This window comes from Blennius ocellaris, assembly GCF_963422515.1.
Source record: "Blennius ocellaris genome assembly, chromosome: 7".
NCBI lineage: Eukaryota > Metazoa > Chordata > Actinopteri > Blenniiformes > Blenniidae > Blennius > Blennius ocellaris.
This window is the reverse complement of record NC_137656.1, coordinates 23,684,321-23,698,373: the sequence shown is the minus strand read 5'-3', so window position 1 is coordinate 23,698,373 and position 14,053 is coordinate 23,684,321. Positions and strand designations below refer to the sequence as shown.

Genomic DNA, 14,053 nt, shown 5'->3' with positions numbered 1-14,053 from the left:
AGGACGAGGGCTGCAACTGTGGCATTCTTGGTGTGAAGCCTCCACTGAACCAGAGCCTGTTGCCTGGGCTCAGGTTGAGAAAGGACCAGATTGTTGTTCAGTGGTCCAAAGTTCTCGTTTTAGATGAGGGTACATTTTCCACCTCGTTGTGAAATCGAGGCGCTGGCGTCTGGAGGAAGAGCGGAGCGGCACAGCTGGAGCCCAGTGGGAAGTTTCCACGCTGAGCGATGGTCTGTGGAGCCGTGTCCTCTGCTCATGTTGGACCACTTAAAATCTGCTTAAAACCTTAAAAAGTAGCATCTAGTGCCGGCTGCTTCCTCCATTCATCTGCATAACTATACTGTAGATTTCATCCCAGCTAATACTGGTCAAAAGACAGAGAACACCAGGGTTCTCTGATTCCGGGCCTCGAGGTCTGGTGTCCTGCATGGTTTAGGGTTTCTCTCAGTTGCAACACACCCGAATGCAATAAGGGCCTTGTAATTTGGTTTTACAAGCCTGACTATGACATCAACATCAGATCGAGCTGTGCTGAAGCCGGGAGAGAGCTAAAGCGTGCAGGACAACAGCCCTCGAGGCCCAGAATTGGGGAATCCTGGAGTACACCATGCAACGATCATCACTTTATAATGTAGCACATTTTTTTAAAAGAAATGCTACCCTACATGATACGTGTCAATTACAAAATTACAAAACAAAATTTTGAATTCTGCACATGACAAATTGGGTCAATACTTGACCTTGAGTGTGGGAGACCCAGGTTAGAATCCTGGTTGTGCCAAGAAGGACAGCCGGCGTTGAAATAGCTCTGTCAATTATTGTGAAGAAACCTGTAAAGGAAAGCAGCCGAATAGACTTTAATAAAGTTCTGAGCATATTTAATTTTTTTTTTTTACCATTTATATTTGTTTAAGACATTCTTTTTTTTTTTTATGGAAGTATTTCCTTGATAACTAAATGGTTTTTTTGGTTTATTTTCATGCAGCTATATAGGTGTTTATTTTAATTCAACAGATGATTTATTGATATGACGTGAAGAGGTTCGTTTTCAGTCGGAGTGTTAAAAGACTACATTACCCAGGATGCTCAGCGTGGAAAACACTACAGCCGCAGCGACACGTGCTCCATGATGGCGGCCTCCAGTGAGAGGATGGCCGCTGCCGCTGTTTCCTCCTCGGACTCCAGCAGTGACGACGAGGCGCTGAGAAGATGTCAGGAGGCAGTTTGGGAAGCACAAGTCAAAAAAGGTGACTTGCTCGTAACACGTGTTTGTCCCGCATCTCAACTTGTGACGCACGAGGGGAGGGAAAAAAACCAAAACAAACTGACAGCGTTTCACCTCCTGAAAGTTCAGTTCGATGACTGTTTGTCTGACTGTTTCAGATGTCGAGAGTGACGTCAAAGAGTCTAAACGGTGAGTTTTGGAATCGAAATGTCAACAAATCAAATGAGGGTTTTATTCATGCAGATTAAATAAAACACGCATCCTGTATTAGTCCCCTTCTCTGCGTTTCACTAATCCTATTCATTGCTAAATTTAACTACACAAACATGCAACTCTGGACTGCTGCACGACCTAGTTCAACCTACATGTAGGGTTCACATGTAATACAAAAATAAAGGTCGTATTGGATTGTCTTTGTTTATTGCCCTTGTGAAAAGTGGCTTGTTTGTAAAGGACATGCATCGGTGGGATGAGCAGCAGGTGAGTGGGTGTTGTGGGTTTCACCCATTCAAATGAATAACCTAATCTAATCTCTGACAGTGCCAAGCAGGATTTAATTGAAAATTGGTCTGAGGAGACGATGTCTATAAATCAGAAATGTATTTGTTTGACGAACATCTACCTCAGTATTGTGTGGAGGAACCATGCACCCACACTTTTTGTCTATTTTGCTAAATTCATTGGCTCCAAAGTAATTAAAGTGATGGCAGCTTTTCCACCGAGCTCAAAAGCACAATAAGTTCAGTGTAGTGGAGTGTAATTCACTTTCACCTCAGAATGTGTTGTCATTGTGCAGCCTGCAGTCCTGAAAATATTCACAGTATAAGTCTTTGTAGGGGCATCAAACCAAAGCCAAGAAGTCTTTAAACAAATAAAAAAAACCTGCTTTTTCTATAACAAAGTTCTTTTACACCACAGTGTCGTCGTTGCTGACCACGATCACGATGGAAACGAGCTTCAGGTCACTAAAGGATTTCAGACACACGTGGCTAAAAAGTTGGGACATTTTCTTGACACGTAAGTTGCAGTACTTCATGGAAGAAAATAAGATGTTCCTTAAATAAGCATGATTTTAATAAATCCTTTTGTATTGTCAGTTGCATTTCAGAGACGCAGCCGAAAACTGCATCCTGTGTAGAATCAAAGAAATATGATGATGATGATGATGATGAAGGTATGTGTTCAGTTTCTTTCAATATATTCTGCTTCTATGGATAAAGTTAGTTTTTTCTCTCCAAGATGAACGTTTCTTCTTTTTAGGGTTTCGTCTGTTTTCCACCTCTGTCCCAGGACAGAACGTCGAAGAGGCTCCAGCCCCAGCGAGACGGCGTCCTGCTCCAAGCTCAAGGTTTTCAGGTTTTCTTCATGATTCAGGCGACATGAAACGAACAAAGAAATGCACGTAACGCGACCCGTTGTGTGACCCTCGCAGTGAGAGTGACGACGAGATGGAAACGAGGCTGAAGGAGGCGGCGGTGTCCATCCGGGATCTCTTCCCCTCGTCAGCACCGCGTTCTGCACTCGCGCCCCCCGACGCACTGGGCTCAGAGGAAGTAAAGAAGAAGAAGAAGAAAAAGAAGGCGGCGGTGGAGGAAAACGAGAACCACGCCGTGACGAAGAAGAAGAGCGGTCAGGTGAACTCTGCGGGCGAAGCTCAGACGACTCGGAGCAACGGTGAAAACGGGAGCTCCGAGCGGGACCCCGTCAACGTGAAGCGGAAGAAGAGAAAGAAACGAGACAAAAACGCAGAGCAAGAAACTTTGGACTGAACTTTTATAACCAACACGATCATTGTTTTGCGATGTTTTTGTTTTGTTTTTTGATACTGCGACGATGTAGTGACAGAGCTCATTAAAGACACTTTTACACTTTCCCTCGTCACTAAACCTGGAATGTTCTTTACTTGGGTAAAAGTAAAAATATGGAAAAAAAAGAAAGAAAAAAGTGAGATACAAGTAATGCAGTTAAGACACTGCTGACAGACTTGAACAATTTTTGAATATTACAAAACATTTGAATAAAAATACATTTTGGTGTTGATTTTTCAGTTGATTCTCTGATGTGTCACGAGTGAGTCTTCTCCCAGGTCAGTCCTCTCAAACATTTAGTTTGTCTTTTGAACCCTCAGAGCTGAGTCCCCCCCCCCTCCTCTTCACTCCAGGGTTTCCTGGACGGCGGCCGCTTTCCATCCTTACCACGCGTCGTCACGGCGATGGGGTCCTACATGGCCCTACTGAGCCGTAGAGACCAACTGCGTTGGCATGTAAGAGCTGATGTCTGTTGGCGAAGGTGAGAGGAGGTGAGACTGGTGGCTTTCTGTTGACTGGGAGGTGGGATACAACTCCAGGCTCTCAGAAGAAGCTGTTGGAGGAGGGGGGGGGGATCATTTTAAAATGTAAATCCAGTGTCAGTCAAAGGTATGGCAAGACAGAACATAAGAGTTATGTATGCACGTTGTAGTTGAATGTAAACCATGTCTGACTATTCTTCATTCCTCTCTTGTACCACCTTGTAGAATTTGGTTAAAATGGTTTAAAACATGGGATCTTTTGAAATGCGTGTAAACTAGGCAACACACATCAGAGGTCTTCTAAATAGAACAACCTCCAGATCAAGGTATCGTATGGTAAACCTGCGTTCCAGCGTTAGTACCTGGGACCGGTGTTTGTGGCTGCAGGTGTAAGGAGTCCTCCTGTAAAGGCTGGTCTGTCGGGTCCTCAGGATCTGCACTCAGAATCTACACAAAAGACAAATTAGTATAAAGTCATGGATTGCTTTCATTGATATGTGATGCAATAGTTCCTAAAGCTGAGGTGTTTGCCTGTTTTCAGGGCATCATGAGTAGATAAGGACATTTGTTGTGCGTTTTGTCAAATCACGGGTCAAAGGGAAGAGGAGGTCCACAGTCTTTCTTCGAGATAATCTTGGAAGTACTCAAGGAAAAAAAGAAAAAGACCAATGGATCTGTCAGAAGACTACCTGTCTGACGGCAGCCAGGCTCGTCAGAGTCCCCAAGCTGCTGCTCTCAGCGATGACCATGGCCTGAGACAGCAAATTGGACGAGTGGTACTGCGGGGAATCGGACTTGTACACTGCAACGAAGGACGTGTGCATGAGTCTCCGCTCAATCCAACAGGTCAGACACATGCAAATGGGACTGCAGCCTTACTGTGACACGGCAGCTGTGCCATGGTGGCCATGAAGGGACTGGATGCCATGTGGCTCTGGATCTGTGAGGGTATGTGCTGCTGCGGCACGGCGTGGAGCTGCTGCTGGAACGAGATGGGCTGGAGGGTTGTGAAGCCTCCCCCCATGTTGTTGATGATGGGGATGGTCTGAGGCTGCGTGGAGGCCAAACCTGAAAAACAACCAGCACAAACACTTATCATAATTCCTCTTTTTTTTTTTTTTTTTAATGTGTTAGCCAGTGGGTGATACTCACCAATGAAGAGAGGCGACTCCCCCAGACTCATCACTCCAGGCACTGACGTCATAATGAGGCTCTGCGAGGAAGTAGGGGAGGCCGACAGGCTGTGTAGGGAGGTCAGGGTGCTGACGGGGGGTAGCGGACCACCGCTGGACACCTGAGGCCAGAGGGCAGCATGTTTGTGGTGGCAGCAATGCATGCTGGGAGTCTACCGGGTACGGTAAAAAGGGATGGATGGCTCACACACTGACCTGTTTGGTGTTATGGCTCTCCAGCAGCGTGTGGCTGGGCTCCAGCTGGACGGGACTGCCCACTAGACGCCCCACTCGCTCCCCTACGCCGCCCCTCGCCGCATCACACCCAATCTGTTGGCTGTATTTCACTCCTGGAAAGGAACACAAGTGACGTTCCTGAGCAGCGACACGACAGACCATGAGAATTATTAGATAAATGACAACATGAAGTAGATGGGGAAATACAAGGTGGAACCAGCTGGTCATAGTGACACAGTCGATCAGTGTTTGTCTCAAAGAGACGGGACTAAGTGTGACTCAGCGCTGCAGAGGCTACCTCAGTATCTCCTCGTAAGCCTGTCTGGACTCGGCTGGATCCTTACCGTGCTCAGGGCTGTTTGTGAGGGTGGGGTTAGAGGAGGAGACCGATGGGTTGGCGAAAGGTGTGTCCAGGGCCAGCTTGTGACGGAACGCCTCCTCTTTACGGCGGTTGGCGAACCAGTTGTATACCCGCACCTCGGTCACCAGGTTGGACCCCAGGCCTGCGAGCTGGGAGGGAGACACTCCCCTCTGGATACACTCTGCCCTGAAAACAAGAAAAAAAAACAAAGAGAGGCGCTTATGCGTGTTCAACATTTGTGTTGGACTTTACAGATAGTTAGAGAGAGCAGTAGTTTGTGGTGTATAAATACTGGTTTTCTAGGTGGTGACTTCACACAGGCTGTACATGTGACTGCATATTACTGTCTCTATCTCTGAATTATCACTATGCTGGACCGGGGAACGTTTCCCAATACTGATGAAGCATTTAAGAATGTTCGTACTTTAGTCATGAGGATTTGTTGTTAAGGAGTAGAACGTGATCTCCGACACCGGGTATTTGTAGAGTTCGAACTCGTAGCGGATCAAAACTGACAATCCAAAATTAGAAACGGGAGAATCCAAGAAAACCCCTGAGTATACCCAGGAAGAACATGCAGACTCCCCAGAGAAAGGCCCCCGAGGGGATGTAGCCTCACCTGTTGCACTCCTCCACCAGCCCCTCTCTCTCCTCCTTGCTGGGATTCTTCTGTCGTTCGTAGGCGTGGAAGAGGATCTGCAGGGAGGCCGGACCCCATTTGAACCTGTTCCTCCGTCCCTTCCTGGTGTCCTCTCCTTGGTCCTCCGCATTTGCGAGGCCATGTTTTGCATTTGTGAATTCTGGAAGGAAAAGGCAACATGTATTTTTTTTGTTTTTCTTCTTTTCTTTCTGTCATTCAGAGTCGGGCAGAAGTGATGTGTGAAGAGATATTTGAGCCGATTCTACTCACGCTGGCTGATCTCGCACTGCTTCTTGACGTACCAGGTGTACAGAGCGGCCCTCTTTTGGTTTTTCATGGGCGTGCCCTTGTTGAGGTGCTGAGAGAGATGGGACTGGTTGAGCCCGGTGGACTCCACCACCTCCCTCTGAGGTAGGTTATGCTGCTGCATGTAGCTTTTCACCATCTTTGCAACATGCCACGGGTCCTCCCTGTTTGGATCAAACGTGAACAATAACTCACTGCACTTTCCCTGCTCACATTCTTGCTTACTGGACTGAAGTATGTCTCTCATGTGTTTCCCACAGTTTTATATCACTGTTACAAGTTTGTAGAGAACTGCAAAGCAGAGAGTCAGAACGGTAGACGTTGGTTGGGGCAAGCCAAGGGAAGTAAAGAGAGGCTTATTGACAGAGGGAGATAAGGGAGAGCACACAAGGGGCAAAGTCCAGCCCTTTCAGATCAGTGGAGGGGAAGAAGAAAAAAAAACAACGTGTGAAATGTTTATGAAGCCGAATTTAACGCTTTCGAACTCCTGTTCATAAGCTGTGACAAAACACAATGTTACAACAACAAAAAAACTAAATGAAAAAAAAAACCCAAAACAAAACAGTCCTTTGAAAACTCCAGCATTCAACCTCACAAATACTTCAGTTAGATAATTTAACAGACTTTTGACCTGTTTGTTAATCTCATAGATCGTTTTTTTCTGTTAAAGAATTGAATGTCAATAAGTTGTTTCCGAAGCGTGGATCACAAACCCAAAGCTTCAAATTTGAGGTGGAAGAATCGGTGGCGAGTTGTGCAAACAAAACCTCACATGACCAGCCCTCCTATTAATCTTCACCTATACATGTAGCTTATTTATTAAGAAATGGCCTGGGAATAATGATGGGGGTGGGTAATTAGTAACTAGCAAAGGAGGAACCCGCTTTATATTCGCCTCGGGAGCCAGATTGCAAAGAGAGAGACAGAGAAGCATGTGAAGGAGGCAGGATTTTTTGGTAACGAGCGGCGAAAAGAGGAGTAATGTTGTCGGCAGGTAAACTGTTGTTCAGCTCTGAGGTGCTTGGCTTTATACCGACGTGTCAAACGAGATGAAAGACAATTACAGACAGTGGGAAGATTATTGTTGATTAAGTGAATAGGACAGACAAGCTGCTGCACTTATTTAAAAACAAAAAGAAGAAGATTATTTTGAAGGGGCATGGACTCTCCAGAGAAGAGCGTGGATGTACTCACTGCAGTAACCTGTCTACTTCAACCCTCAGTTTGGACGCGTCCTCTGGGGAGAGCTTCTCCAGCTCTCGGAATATGGGTGGGTGGAAGTCCATTTCTCCCTCCTCGGAGCTCTCTCCATCCCCCCTCTCCCCCTTTTCCGTGCCGCCGCCCGCCCGGTTTCGCTCCACTTCGCCCATGGCTTGGACCAGGACATCCCGGGACAGTCCCGATTCCAGCAGGGCCCAGATCAGCTGCTCCTGAAGGGCGGTCAGATGGCTGGATCTCACTTTGGGCGCCCCGTGCCTCTCCTCTCCCTCCATTAAGTCCGAGCCTTACCTCGCCGCTGCCTTGCAAACAAACAGTGCTCTCATGTGCACCACCTCACTTCAAATGACAGGCAGGCAGCCAGCGGCAGGCCTCATTGTTACATACTAGTCCTCACCGGCCTCACAGAAAGTATACTTTCATTTTCCTGTCTTGACTTTCCTCCCAGTGGTCCGAGCTGCCTGGCTTTAGCTCTCCACCTGCTGTTTTGCTTTCAAAGGTCAATTTAATTTTTTTTCTAACCTTCCTCCCTTTTTCACCCCCCTCCTCCTCCTCCTCCTCCTCCTTACATGCGCCTGTGCACTTTGTCCCCACTCCCTCAGTCCTCAGCGAGGACCAAAGTGCAGTTTAAAACCTGCAAGTAGGGAGACGTTACATTTTTCAGCTGAGTTCTGCAAGTCGAGAGCGGAGAAGACAAAGAGAGTGCAGGACATGAAATACAGAAGTTGAGTAGAAGTGAGACTAGTGTGTGCAGGTATTTTATAGAGAAGCAGAATTATGGGCCACAGGAGAAAAATACTTGTTTCCCCCGAACACATACTATAAAGCTGATGTGCATAGTTTAAAACATTTTTCTTTTTTTAAAGTTCAGGCGTGCTTGTCATACATACACAGCATTTTCTGGAGGACAGGAGCTTTCAGAGAGGGGGCATGGCTTCATATCTATTGCAAACCACTAGAGGACGCTGTCGTGTCATTAATACATCCGAGAAGCTGCCTGTGTGATGAGTTTTGTTTTTCATTTGTTCAGCATGTGTCTCGTTACTTTGAGGAGAAATTCTATGTTAAAAAATACTTTGAGAACTTTGGGAAGTAGTCTATTTCTGTGTGCTTGTATTTGTGAAAAAATACGAGTTGGAATATGTTTATATGCTTACACTGAGATAAATAAACAACTTACAGAGGTCAGATGTAAACATTGAAATGCATAAAAGTCAGATATTCAAGTCACATTAAAGCCAAAATCAAATATGCATACAAATGTATTACCTACAAAAGGTACAAACAGTTAAATACAAAAACCACTTTGATTAAATTATTAATGCTTGGTAAACAATGGGTTGTTTTGTTTTTTTGTCTCATTTCTCTCCCAGTATTTTGATAATTGCCCAAAAAAGCCAAATTGCTGTGTCCATTTGTTTATAAATCTGTAAGTAAGGTCCAATTGAAGCAGTTGTGAGATCAAATGAAAACATACCTTTACACAAATATCATTTAAATCTTCTTGTGTTGTGTCTTTTGGAAATAGAATAAAACGTATCTGATGTCATTTGGAGCCATACTGAAGAGTAGAAACAGACTTTTAAGCTTGAAGATTTAACTAAACAAAATATGTTTTTTTTATGTCAAAAATGTTGGTATGCACTGCAGAGTGTCTTTAAATGATATGAAAATGAAACTCATCTGACCTCCAAATCTTCCAAACTGCTTTGTCCATCTCTGGGTGTTAAAGCACAGGAGTGAATCTTAACGAAGACTAAGAGAAAAAGGCAAATACCTCCTGAACAGAACCAGAGTCCATTGCAGAAGGAACACAGAGAGAGGCAGAGAGTTCCAGAACCTTCATAACTTCAGGTTATCGCAGACTCACTTCAAATGCATGTTTTTGGACATTGAGAGGAACTGGATTCATACACAGAAAGAACATGTAAACTCCACATCGAGAGCCTCCAGAGCCTCGAGCCGCTGTGAGGGTATTAAACTCATCATCCACTTGTTTTTTTACTCCATAAGTTTTTCTAAGCTGCAATTTATTTGATTTCCTCTTTGTGCCACTTTGTAACTATATAACATATAGGAAATAGCACATACTTCAAATACATCATTACAAATATCTCTCATAATACTTAATATATACATCTGGAAAAGTTTAAGCCACTTGATAACTTGACTTATCTATTGGAATATAAATCAGAGGTAACATAAAATGCCTTAAAAGTCACCAGAAAGACCCCAAAACTTTAAATTGTTTAACTTCTTTGTTTCCACAGATTCTTTCCCTGTCAAGGAAAGTTGGCTAGAATGATAAGTTGGAAGAAAAACTGGAACGGGAAGAAGGCAAGCTAAATGGCAGAAAAAACCTTTTGAGAGTTAATGTAGTCCTTTATCTTTGCTCCAGTGTGAAACGCTCACTTTCTTTGCCTGGATCACCTTATACCATTCTCAGGTTCAGGCTATCAGCACCTTTTTGTACCGAGCACTTGTTACCCCACCCCACCCTTGGGAAGATGGCATTATACTGTATTTGGAAGGGAAACAGAGCTCCCTCTATCTCCCTGAGACATGCCACTGACCTGTAATTAAGTCCCATTGTACTATTCAGGAGAAACTCCTCACCAAAACGGACAGAGGGCAGTGTGTGTGGATTTCCAGCAGCTCAGATACGGCTGTGACTAATGCTCCACCACACAAGCCGGGTTTATCAAAAAGGAACACATGCAGCACACATTGGAGCTCGCACGTTCCCTCTCCAGAGAACTCAAAGCTATGTTGATTGGTAATGAGATACAATCCGCGCCGTCCATCTCTAATTAGTGAACCATCGCTCGCTGCCTCGGCCTGTGTTCTCGCTCCCTCTCTGCTCAGCCTCGTGTGCCCCCCCCCCCCCCCCACCATTCAACCCCATTGATCATGCATGCAGAAATTTAACACACCCCTTAATTCCTGTCCAAATAGCCCTCCTTCCACTTTCCAGAGCTTCATCTGTTCATCTGCAGGCCGCGGAGCAGGTCCGTGTGCGGGCAAGACGCTGGCTGCAGCCCCCCAGCGAGGAGACGATCACAAACCAAACTCCATGGCTGCATGCTTCTGTGGCACTCTCTCTGAGCTGGTCGTGTTCCAGTCACACACGGGAGCGCGGTGAGGACAACACGACGCTTGTTTGATTCACTTGTTCACAGAAACTTCCAGTGTAATACACTCAAAGAAGAACGCTAACTCCAACCGGGGCTCTCAACCCGGAGCCTCAGGCAGGACGGCATCCATGTTGCACTCTCTGTAAGTCAGAGCTATAATTGCCTTTGTCTGAACTGCTCAGGCTTTGATTGGCCTTCACATTAGTTACCAGGTCACATGTTGAGTCAGTGTTGAGAAGATTAGCCAGAGCTGGCTTTGGTACTAAATAAATACTTAAACTGCAGCCATGAATGAGCGCACAGTGCACAATCCTCCCGCTAGACCCCTTTGCATAAGCTACTTGGCAATATGGAAGATGTATTCGGATAAACACATTTTTGCCGACACTGCAAATGAGCACACTGACACACTGGGACTCTTATTAGGCATGTTATCTGAAGTTAACAAGGGTTTTCACATGTATTTAGATGTTCATTAGAGAACATCTATGACCTGGATATATATTTTTTTTAAACGTATCTAGAGCATTGAACCTCTCGTGAAGCACTGTGTGATCCATCATGGGACACTGGAAAGAGGATAGCGCCTCAACCTACCAAAGACATGACGGTCCACCGGAACTGACTGAACCTAACAACACTATACGTGGCAGAAAACGAGCACTGCACCTCAACTCTGAACATACCATCCACTTGGTGACACGTGGCGGCGGCAGCATCATGCTGTCGGGATGCTTTCCTTCAGGACTGGACAGGGAGGCTGCTCAGAGTTGGTGGAAGGATGGATGGACAAGGGCATGGTTGGAAGAAAGTCTGTTCAAGTCTGTAGAAGACTTCAGACTGTAGCGGAGGTTCACTTTTCAGCAAGACAAGGACCTGGAACAGAATCATGTGGTTACAGTGGATGAATCAAAGTCCAGACCTTCATCCCATTGAAATGATCTGCTATTATCTGATTGAGCTTGAGCTATTTTGCAAAGAAGAGTGTGCAGAAATATCTGACGTGCAAAGCTTGTAGAGACTTACCCCAAACGCTGTAGTGTGAAAGGCCAATAAAATACATCTACTGTTGTGGTTGTAAGGTGCTAAAATGAGGAAACAGTCAAGAGGTACGAATACTTTTGCAAGCCACTGTACTGACCTTTGCAGTTTTTTTAATTGCTATATTGAGTCATAACTTTTGTCACTAATACAAACATACTAAGGTTGTGTTTTACTTAACATTGACCCGGTTCATTAAACTGTTTGTATGACGTGTCTCTGTGTTCCATTCACTACTAAAACGATTCTTATGCTAAATATATAATTGATATTTATATCATACAACAACAATGTATCTAGAATAACTATATAATGACATGTATCTGCAACTTTATCCTGGTGGAACTTCTCTACATTTGTAATTCATTTGGCTTATTTTTAAACCACTGCTTTGTTTTTTGTTTTTTTAATTTCTTCACAAACAGTTGCCAAGTTTAAATTTAATTTAATTTAATTTAATTTAATTTAATTTAATTTAATTTAATTTAATTTAATTTAATTTAATTTAATTTAATTTAATTTAATTTAATTTAATTTAATTTAATTTCCCTTGTCTTTGTCCAAGTTGTGATTTCATATATGTTATGGTCGTAAAGTGTGCTTTGATTCTACACATGTTAGATAATGCAAGAGTAGTTGTACTTCAGTACAAATGTCCAGTGCTGTTTTCACTTCTATCTGCTGCAAAGTGAAATCCAGAGCTTTTATTGAACGAAATGGAATATGTTATTGTTTACTATGAGCTGAGCTTTGTACAGCATGGTGATAGCTGTAGACAAAAGCCAATATAGTGAATATAGTTTTGTGGTAACGGGGTGATTGAATGTGTGTTACATTAAGAACGAAGAAGAGCTGAAGACCAAATGTAATATGGTGAAGAGTTAAAGACACGTAAAACTATATCAAATGTAGAGTTGTGCTCATGAGGAAAACAGAATAAATGAATTACTTTTGTGAAACAACATTGGATTAATATTAAACTTTTATCACAGACATGAAGATAAAACAAACATGACAAGTCCTTGGATATATAAGAGGTAGAAGAGGGAATAAAAGGATCTGAGATTATATACCATGTACCAGACTAACAAACTCTCACCAGACGGCTTCAAGAGGAACAACTGAGGATTTGTAATGTACATAGGAACTCACCTCCTTCAAGCACTTTGAACAAAGGAGAGAGACACAGAATAAAAGGGGTTGAGGGATCAAATAAAAACTAACTAAACCAACGGCGCCAGCAGTCCTGGACCAGGCCTCCTGCCTCGGTCTTTCTAGGGTTAGGGTCTGGCCTCACAGTATTGGACCACCACACTTACAGTGCTCATGAGTCTACATTGACATGGACCTCCTGCTGGTTTCCCACCTACGACACAGTCCATGGTGTTCGAGGGAGGATCAACGTTCTTGAGACAGTGGAGCTCTGCAATGATGGAAATTCTGTGTGGAGTTTGCATTTTCTGAAGAAATCATGCATTTTCACTAAAAACCTTATTGTTTACTCAGGGTCTGGTACGCAAGTGGAAGTTGTAAAGCTTTAAAGAGATCGTATTATTCAGCGTTTCAACACCTTCAATATGAGTGTCCTTGGTCCAAAAACATTGTATTCAAAGTTGATGGCCATAAATCCAGCTTTTCCTTGATTTTCGTCCATTTGAATATTGGGTCATATGAGCTGCATTCAGAATCTGCAGTGTCTGAGTGAGGCCCCGTTTACACGACAGCGAATACGAGTGTATCTGCGAAACCTACTTTGGGGCTTCTGTTTACACGACACCGGTGTTTTTATCCCGGCTCCCAAAGTGGAACTTTTCTCTCACAGTGGCGATTCCCCCTGCAGAGACCACAGGACGTGATGGAGCCTCTTCCTGCCCATGCACGTGCAAACAAACATGGCGGCTCCTGGAGTGGTTCGACTCATGGTCAGTATTCTAGTTTCATAGTCCATACTGGTAGTTTAATGGTTGAGATTCACCCCTGAGAGCATCGAATGTCGTGTTCTCACAATTTTGTTCACATTAATAGCGTATTGTTCTCTGCACACGTCTGTGTGGTTTCATCACAAAAACAAGCAACAGCACCACCCTATGGCCTGGCATGCAAACTACATTGTTTGTCAGTGTTTCCGCTGCTGCAGCATAAACGCAACACTTTTTATAACGGAATAGGTGTTGCTACGTGAAACGCTGTCATGTAAAAGGGGCCTGAGCTGGACTGGCTCCGCCCACACATCCCCATCTATGTGAAGAAGAGGAAGTACTTCCTCGTGTGGTGCCATGTGCCAGAGGAGAGCTGCTGTATTGTGGGAGGAATCAAAGGGGAGGAGCCTACCTTGATTATGATTGGCTAAACCCCTGATGACACTATATAGGGTTTGATTTCTGATTGGCTGGTTGGAGCAACACACTTTTTAAAACTTGAAACAAGCC

At 44.3% G+C, this 14,053-nt stretch overlaps 2 protein-coding genes across 3 annotated transcripts; one reads left to right on the top strand and one right to left on the bottom strand.

The window, feature by feature from the left end:
• Positions 1 to 1,136: 1,136 nt before the first annotated feature.
• cUnh12orf43 (chromosome Un C12orf43 homolog) lies at positions 1,137 to 3,303 on the top strand. 2 transcript variants are annotated; one of them, XM_080498982.1, is made up of 6 exons: positions 1,137 to 1,247; positions 1,384 to 1,414; positions 2,144 to 2,242; positions 2,323 to 2,399; positions 2,516 to 2,573; positions 2,658 to 3,303. In XM_080498982.1, the coding sequence occupies exons 1-6, from the start codon at positions 1,151 to 1,153 to the stop codon at positions 2,992 to 2,994; spliced, it is 699 nt and encodes a 232-aa protein (XP_080355108.1). In that variant the 5' UTR covers positions 1,137 to 1,150; the 3' UTR covers positions 2,995 to 3,303. The 2 variants fall into 2 exon arrangements, with proteins under 2 accessions (XP_080355108.1, XP_080355107.1); XM_080498981.1 differs by having other exon boundaries at positions 2,486 to 2,573.
• Positions 3,304 to 3,455: 152 nt separating this feature from the next.
• On the bottom strand, positions 3,456 to 7,724 carry hnf1a (HNF1 homeobox a; the record flags this gene model as incomplete). The annotated part of the gene is made up of 10 exons (XM_080499547.1): positions 3,456 to 3,586; positions 3,878 to 3,962; positions 4,205 to 4,317; positions 4,395 to 4,583; positions 4,668 to 4,801; positions 4,896 to 5,037; positions 5,269 to 5,471; positions 5,905 to 6,085; positions 6,196 to 6,395; positions 7,426 to 7,724. 10 exons carry the CDS (start codon positions 7,722 to 7,724, stop codon positions 3,456 to 3,458), a joined length of 1,677 nt encoding a protein of 558 aa, XP_080355673.1.
• Between the last annotated feature and the right edge of the window lie 6,329 nt (positions 7,725 to 14,053).

What these genes read in the sequence shown, in the direction of transcription:
- cUnh12orf43 (XM_080498981.1), top strand. Translation starts at nt 1,151, where the DNA reads ATGGCCGCTGCCGCTGTTTCCTCCTCGGACTCCAGCAGTGACGACGAG. An exon ending in GGAAGCACAAGTCAAAAAAG is followed by an intron (nt 1,248 to 1,383) that starts GTGACTTGCTCG and finishes TGACTGTTTCAG; the next exon opens with ATGTCGAGAGTGACGTCAAA. An exon ending in GACGTCAAAGAGTCTAAACG is followed by an intron (nt 1,415 to 2,143) that starts GTGAGTTTTGGA and finishes TTTACACCACAG; the next exon opens with TGTCGTCGTTGCTGACCACG.